The sequence below is a fragment of the Macadamia integrifolia genome, chromosome 2, assembly GCF_013358625.1.
Source record: "Macadamia integrifolia cultivar HAES 741 chromosome 2, SCU_Mint_v3, whole genome shotgun sequence".
Classification (NCBI taxonomy): domain Eukaryota; kingdom Viridiplantae; phylum Streptophyta; class Magnoliopsida; order Proteales; family Proteaceae; genus Macadamia; species Macadamia integrifolia.
The window spans coordinates 17,557,550-17,566,119 of NC_056558.1; the positions used below are offsets into that span (position 1 = coordinate 17,557,550).

Here is an 8,570-nt window from a genome sequence, read left to right on the forward strand (position 1 = left end):
AAAATTCATTAAAAAAATCAAAATTTGAATAGTTTTGTATACATTTGTATGGAAAATCGAATCCAAACTAGACCAAAAACCAAAACCAACCCGGTTACAAATCGATTTAAGAAACCGAAGTTCAACAATTCATCATTTGGTTGTTTCCTAATGGCTCCATACCGGTTTAAAAATTCGATCCAAACCGAAATGAACCTAATAAATCCAAACCGGTACCAACCCGAACCCAAACCGCACCGAAGCCGACACCGATAAATCCTTAATGGGTCGGTTTCGGTCACTTCCAAACTCACACTGAAACCAGTGGAACCGGACCGAAACCGCACCAACCCGGACCGTTGACACCCCTATGTCACACCATGCACCCCCAACAATAATTCACTCCTTTGATTTCAAACCCCACCACCACATGATCACCGCCACCCCCGCCCCCTCTAGCTCCTGCTATCATTATCCCCTCATTTGCAATCCTGCCCCTACACTCTTCCGCTCAATCCCCTCCCACTTAGAAATGGTTTCGAAAAAACACTATTTTCCAAATAATACTTGAGTGATATTGGGGAAATCCCCAACTCCTTATCATCTATAGAAGATGTCATGCGTCTATTGGAAGAAGAAGTTTGGCACTACTCCCACTTGCTTCAATGCCGATGGACCAATTGGATCTGAGAGTGACGGTTGAATGGAGAAAGAAAAAAACAAAAACAAAAACAAAAATTTAAGGATCAATGCAAGGAAATGCATGTCAGGCCAAAGGGTGGGCAGGGATGTACCAGTAAGGTGGGGGCGACGACATCGAAATTGGGTGGGGTGCGTGGGGGCATGAGTCACTACAGGTTGTTGGGTGGAGGCAATCATGCAAGGACGAGGAGGTTGTAGGGTGGGGTTTGCAACGGAGGCGGTAACCTGAGGTTGCGCTGAGTAAGGGGTTGAGAGCATGGTGAAACAGGGTTGCAAGGAATGGGGTAGCGGAGGAGAGAGGAAGGTGGCAAGTACCCAAACACTGGTTTAAAGGGTAAAATTGGAATTAAATTTTTTATTTAGTTTAGAACTAAACCTGTTTATAAGTTATCCTAGACGTCAATTTTCAAAATAAGGGTAACCTAACCTAACTTTCGCAAACTTTGGGCATCTCTGGTGTGTACTTTATCCTAATTACAATAAAAAAAAAAAAAAAACTATGTAAATGTAGTTAATAATAGTTATGAATAGATATTTTGTTGTCAATATTGATTATGAGTAGATTTTTTTTTTGAAGAAACTCAAAGTTGAGACCTCCTGATGAGCATGAGCTTAGCGCACCATAATTTCGCCAATTGCACTATGCAGTTGTCGTCACTATGAATAGATGCTTGCTTATACCTCTTTTGTTCATGCTTTGCTTAAAGTCTTTGAGAAGGATGAAAAGATATATTTAATAAGGATAAGCTTGTAAATGAAGAATTCTAGCATTAGAAGCTAAATGGATCCTCTTTTTATTCCTATCCATTATCGTGCTTACTAGAAGATTATTATTAGGGTGCATATATATCTATTGTATTGACATGACAAGCATTGCAAGTGACGGATGAAACAAAAATGCGTAAGGGAACATTTGATTCGCTTATTCTATAGGAGCATGAATTTATTTTTTTAGGCCAGAAATTAATGTGAAGAATGAGACTCATTAAAATACAAACTATGGAAGAAATAAGAATGTTTTTTTTTTTTTTTTTTTTTACTAAAGTGTGAGTGGCCCAAGGTGTGCCTAGTGGGAGTCGAACTCAAGACATCCGAGTTTACAGTTCATACCAAGTTCGTTGCTCACCAACTATGGTCCATTGCATAATGTAGAAAGAATAGAAAACAATGTCTAATAGGGCATCAAATTAATTTCTCAAAAAGTGGAATATCATTTGAACAAGAATTTCTGTTCACAACTTGGAAAGAATATACCTAGAATAAGACCGGTAGACAATTCACTTCCTCCTGCCAATCTAATTTTTAAAGCCACAGTGAAAATGAAAGAAAGCTGCATCTCAAATCTTTTTTTTTTAATGCTAACGACAGGTATTGATTGACAGGTATTGATTAGTCTCGTAGGTCTATACTAATCCTATAACCGCATAGATCAGGTCACACCAAGGTTGAGTGATAATCATTTAACTTTTATCAGAAGCAGTCGTGTGAATAGCCCCAATAAAGAAGTAGGAGGAGTCGAATTTATAACCACAAACTTTTTGAGGTGAAGGTCCCTTGCCAATTGATCAGCTATCCCCTTGGGGTTCAAAAAAGTTTTGGATCTTATTCGTAAGCCAAAAAAGTTTGAGAGACCTTGTTACAAAGAATGGCTTAGATAGGGGCGTCAAGACCCGGACTAAACCGTTCAAGTCCAACCAAAAAAAGACCGAAATCAGACCAACCGCTTAATAAACAATCAGGTCACAGTCTTGGATGCTGTATTACCAATGGAAAACTTGCCGGAAATAGAAAAGAAAAAACGATTAAATGACAGTTAAGCCTCTTCTACTTTTGTAATTTGTCTCTCTTTGACATTTTCTTTCTCCAGCTATTGTGGGACTTAATTGGTTGTGGATGTCCCTAATAGAAGAGGCTTCTCCTTTTATAGAGAGTGATGTGGGACCAAGTCTGTAAATGAGGGTCTTGGTTAGTCTGTAAATGAGGGTCTTTGGTTGGTTTGGTTGGTTTGGTCACTTATCTGTTGGTAATTGATGGTTTAATCATTCAAACCAAACCGATTAATGGGAACCCGATTAAAGACTGATTGGTATGAGACCGATTACATCTCTTGTAGCTAATTTGATATGAGACTCATCATAGATTGATAACCGATTGACCGATTATAACCCAACCAAAACCAGTAGGGTTGACCGATCGATTGACTCCCCCTAAGCATGGAGGCCGGTCAACCCAATCACAGATCTGGGCTCAGTTATTGCAGGCTAAATACATCAGAGGTCATCAATTTCTGGATGACTTCAAACCCAAAAAAAGGCTCATGTCTTGGAATTGATTGTTGGCAGTAAAGAAGGATCTTAAAATTTGATCTGTTTGAGGGTATGGGTGGATGTAATATAAACATTTGGACTAAGCCATGGATAATTTCAATTCAACTCTTCAGGATACCAGAACATATCCAACTTAAACCCCTTGTTTAAGCATGTGAGTGAACTGATTAACAATAACAGACAATGGAATTTAGGACTCTTGCATGTTTAATAAACGGTCTGAGCAGGTCTTGGGTTTTCCCGGTCCGGCTAAAATGTCTTTAAATCTTGACTGTGCAAAAGGAGTACTCCTCTTTGCACTGACCCTAATTATCCAAGTTAAACTCTTTCATGGATTTTTTTCTGATACTAAAATTTTCAGAATCTTCACATATTTGATTACTATTGTTATTTTTTGGGTTTTTAATGGTCAGTAATATTAGGGTTAATTATACATTATCTCCTTCACTCTGAGAGTATAAGGTAAATTGCATCATTGACTAGTGAAAGCATCATACAGAATCTGAAATGTCTCTGTTCTTTTTGGGTTTTGTTCTTTCTCATTAATGGAGGTCTGTATACCTTATGGAAGCCATATCAATTCTATATGGACTGTCTTCCACAAGTTTGCAAATGCCCGAATGAGTGGGACTGCTGCTGGTGGTGGTGGTGGTGGCGGTGCTGGTGGTGTGCAAATATTGGACACACCTGGTCTCTTGGCTGAAGGCTCAGCAACTGCGAAAAAGGACATCTTCAAACAGAAGCCGCCTCCCTAAGTTGATGCATCAATTAGTGGATATTGCTAATTGACTGTCATGAAGGTTTCTTGAACTTCAGTGAAGTTGTTGTTCCTCATCATCTTGTAATAATAGATCCTCTCTTCTGTTTGTCTGTCGGTACCAGTTTCTCATTGATTTCTTTCATTGTTTCTTGTCCATAATTTGGACCTTGATTAATGTTGGGAGGTTATTTGGGAAGCTTCACAGATTCTAAATTTCTCAGAAAATGGAAACAATTAGGTGCAAACCCTCAACTTTCACATTCACTCTCCCAAATATGGCCACCCACATAAAGACCTTCTCTCCCTTATGAAGTGAGAATACTCCACAGGCCTCCAATTTCTGATGACCCGAAATATTCTTCCTAAACCTGCAACGGAAAGATAGGACTGCATCAATGAGGATTGAGGAAAGATTTGTAATCGAAGCTCAGTACTGCTGTTGTCAAATCTTAAATACTATTTGCTGCTGAAAATGCAAGAACCAGTTCTCCCACATTTTCATCAAAGGCCCCCATGCTCTAGTCAACCCAGGATTCTTGTGCAAGAAACCACCTCTCCTCTCTCTTAATAATCTTCAGCTGGTTTCTACCTTTCATGGCAATGTAATCATAGAACACCAGCACAGCAAGTTTCACCAACCTTGATTGGATCCACCGAAAGAAGAATATAAATTAGTTGAAGGAAAATTTAAACAAACAAGAAATTACATTTGGTGCGGTTGTTCATTTTCTAATGTTAGTAATACAAGTCCATAAGATCCCTAAAAGACTCTGTCAAATAGAATGAAATCATATAGAAAGAAAAAGAGGAATCTCAAAGCTGGACCTATTAAACAATGAAAATTTATGCAACAATAATTCCTCAAACCTGAATTTCCAACGTCTGTTACTTAAGAGAAAGAGCAACATTCAACATTAAGATAGATTAAAAACCAAAAGTAAGCACACTATTTAAGAAACTGGCCTAATAAGTACCAAATATTTATTTGCATCCTCCTTTACAAATCAAATCAATCACCCAATAATTAAAGTACCAACATCTACTTACAGTAGAAATGTTCACTTAAAACTGCTATCTCTAGCAAAAGGTTAGGCACAACCCTAAGCAGAAACAGGCAAACAAAACAACAAAACATCGGAAACGAGGAGAAAGTGTAGTGAGAAAAGCCGGTTCTAGAGCTTGTCCACAATGTAACTCTAGACTTCAAACTCAGCAACAAAAACAACAAAAAACAGGGCTGAAAGGAAAGAAGAAAAAAATGCAAATCCAAATTTGCAAACATGGAAACTCATGAGACACCAAGCCCTGTATCCAAGCAAAAGAAAGCTTTGCACCAACTTTGAACTCCAACAATGCCAAGAACTTGAAAGGGGCCATCATGGTCACCATATCAGCTCAACTAAGCCTTTTTCCAACCAAATTGGGTTGGCTACATGAATCCTGTTTTCCCATTAAACCTTGCATAGCCATTCAACCTTTTTTGTGGTCAACCTAAAGCAATTCATATCCTTTCTCCGCGCTTAACCAAAAGTGTTTTTCAGCCTACCTTTGGGCTTTTAACTCCTCCAATCTGCATTACTCCTTCATATTGATGCATTCAATAGCCATTGTTGCAATGCCCATGTCACTCCAACTTATCTTCTATCGAGGCCACACCTAAACCATCTCGGTCCATCACAACTACACTGAGATTATTCAGTGTTGTGTCTCCATGCCCAATACTCAGATCCATACAGCATTGCTGGTCTTATGACTATCCTACAATTTCATTTTATTTTAGTTGCATCCATCTATCATCAGCGGGTGCACACTATATTAACCATAAAAGAAGATTCCTTGATTTAAAGGAGAACATAAAAATCCAATGAATGCATGTGAACAAATAAGGAGAGATAAATTTCCAATCTCAATGTGGAGAACATTTATTAGAAAAACTCTCAGTTTGGGGATATCCAGAGAAGTACAAAGCCAAGATCCTACACCCAGCCTGTAACACATGAGAGATAAAAAAATGACTGTAATCCTTTCAACATGGTCTAGCTAAGCTAAAGGAACAACACCTTATTTGGTGATCACCTACAACTTCATTTGCTATCAATGAGATATTCGCTGAATAAGTGAGGCAGCAAATATGTCAATACGAATATATGATATGAAAATTTCATCTAGGCCAATCAAAGTGTCCCCCAAACCAACTAATGTTTGTAGCCAAATCACCTTCGATACTACGATTCTAAAACCTTTAAATAGTTCAAAATTCAGGTCTGCACATGGAGCAATAAGTTTATTTCAAACTTAATTACCCTCCCAGGAAGACCCAAATAAGTATCTGATAAAATTGCCCACGTCATCTCTGATCAGTCCTCACAGACGACGAGGCTGGGTTTCTTGGAGAGCATCCATCAAAGTTAAGCTAGAAATATTCCTGGCCAAGGGAGACAAGACCAATATCCTAAAGAAGTTGTGTCGATCATAACCATCCAGTCCCTGAAAAGATTGTTGACTGAAACACAATAAAATAATTTATCAGCTGTGAGCAGTGGGAAATTCCCACTGTATATACTAGATCACTACAGAATCTAGAGAAAAGATGGGCATTCTCATTCCCCTTCTGACAAATGCCCCAGCAACTAACAAGAATGAACAATCTCCAAAGGAATTGTCCTACCTTAAGGTTAACCAAATGGAAGACCATTAGAAAGTGGGTGCAGACCTTTTTAGTAAATTGGGGGGAAAAAATTGATTAAGAGATTCTTCCCTTTCATGCATATTAGGCAGACATAGCTAGACAAGCACCAATCAACCTTCAGCGGTAAGAGCCTTATTGTGTGCATCCCATCCCAAGGCTTTACATTCAGAGGAGGTGTGAGATTTCCAAATAGCCTTATAAGTAAGAGTTGAGCTCAATGTGGAGAGATTAACCAAAGCATCGTATTTATAAGCGTTGGGCTCAATGCTTCTTTTAACCATAAGATCTAACAGCTCATGAGAGTCTTATCATCATTTGTTATTTGTAAAAAGAATCCACCAATCATAATTTCATGGTTCACCATTTTATGGAACAAATTTGCAGCTTCTTTCCAGTGACTTAAATTGCAAAGGGCATGAATCAAACTACTGTAGGTAACAACATCCGGGAAGAGGGGCTTACCGACCATATCAGAGAATAGGTTTAAGGCCTCATTTATCCTTCCTTTGCAAAGGCCATCAATGATTGAACTATACGTGGTAACACTAGGCTTACATTTACCCTTGAGTTCCATCTCGTTAAGCATTTCAAAAGCCTCATTAGTGTCTCCCGTCTTGCAGAGCCCATTGATTATGATTAAGTATGTGATTTCATCACATGGGTACCCTTCTTGGAGAATCTTGTAGAACAACTCTTTGGCGTCTGCAATTTTATCCACCATGCAGAGCCCCTTAAGTAGGGTATTCAATGTGACAATATCTGGGTCAAAACCACGTTTCATGGTGATCCCAAAAACAGAGAAACCCAAATCTAGCCGATATAACCCACAGAAACAGTTGAGTAAGATGGTTAGTGTGACCACATCGGTATGTATTTTCAAGGAATCCATGTTTTTGTACATAGAAATCACAGTGGAATAGTGTTTGCATTTAGCAAGTGTTCCAAATAGTTTATTGAAAGCAACAATTTTTGGAAAGGGTTGTGAATGAACCAATAGGTGGTATCGGCGGAAGGCCTCCTCAACAATAACGGAGGTGCCTGTACTTGATTTGCATCCATCATCTTCTGCAAAAATTTTGAACAATTGGACAGGACAAGGTCGCTGATGTGTTTTAGTAGCTTTCGAAGATGAGGAAGCAGAAGATGAAAGAAGCAGACATAGCGGAAGAGAAGGGCTATGAGAAGACCACATACCCATTTGTCGAGTCAAGGATCTAGGAATCGGTGGGCGATTCCGATTATGGAGCGGAGATCAGGATCGATTATTGGATCTAGTGACTGACTCGGATCGCCCGATCCTGTCCTGTCCGAGTTTAAAATCCTGAAACCAAATTCCAACAACCAACTTACTAGGTTGAGGGCGTGATCTGATTGAGGAGGCAGAGGGAGTTGGAGGTAAAAATGTAAGGAATCTACATGATTGAGGAACACCACTATTTTGGGTAGTTTTGTAATATTCTCATTTTTGAGTAATTAGGTTAAATGAAAATGCACCATTGTGAAACCCTACAAATCCACCCACCCTCTGTTCATGTCCATGCGCGCTCACTCATTGGCTCTTGCATTGACATAGAAGCCGCCCAACCAAAGAGTATTCTTTTCCCCTTCAGTTAAACAAAAGAATAGGTGACTAATTTGATAAACTTAAATCCATTTTTGGATAATCTTATCTTTTTCTTTTTCTTTTTCTTAACCTAAGTTAAAGTTTTATTAACTTTTGATGACACAAAAAAATGTTTCCATGTCCTCCCAAATCTTTTGCTTAGACCAATAAGGTCACCTTTAGACAAATCAAGGTCACCTTTACACAAATCGTTGCTAGATTTTTCGTTTTAGGACCCTTTTTATCTTTTTCCCCGTGAATATTGGAGTTAAACAGAGGAAGAATGCATACCTAGTGAAGAAGGTAAGCTTCAATGGGTAAAGTCACTTCCTTATGGTGTTTTTTGTTATTGTTTGCACATATTCCCTGGGAAAAAGAAACATAATAGGCAACATGGCCCCCATGCCAAGACACTATGACTAACGAAATGACCACCCCACCCCTTATGAAAGGTAAAAATCTCACACTGTTGATACTTCTACTATTACTCTCATTGGCTCCCAAGTTGGT

The 8,570-nt window shown here is 38.8% G+C and overlaps 1 protein-coding gene across 1 annotated transcript; it reads right to left on the reverse strand.

The window, feature by feature from the left end:
- Positions 1-3,426: 3,426 nt before the first annotated feature.
- Positions 3,427-7,655, reverse strand: LOC122064027 (pentatricopeptide repeat-containing protein At1g62680, mitochondrial-like). Its single transcript, XM_042627726.1, has 2 exons — positions 6,920-7,655; positions 3,427-4,136 (listed from the first exon to the last, which is right to left on the reverse strand). The coding sequence occupies exons 1-2, from the start codon at positions 7,653-7,655 to the stop codon at positions 4,030-4,032; spliced, it is 843 nt and encodes a 280-aa protein (XP_042483660.1). The 3' UTR covers positions 3,427-4,029.
- Positions 7,656-8,570: the final 915 nt, after the last annotated feature.

What these genes read in the sequence shown, in the direction of transcription:
- LOC122064027 (XM_042627726.1), bottom strand. Translation starts at nt 7,655, where the DNA reads ATGGGTATGTGGTCTTCTCATAGCCCTTCTCTTCCGCTATGTCTGCTT. An exon ending in CCTATTCTCTGATATGGTCG is followed by an intron (nt 4,137 to 6,919) that starts GTAAGCCCCTCT and finishes TTTCCGTTGCAG; the next exon opens with GTTTAGGAAGAATATTTCGG.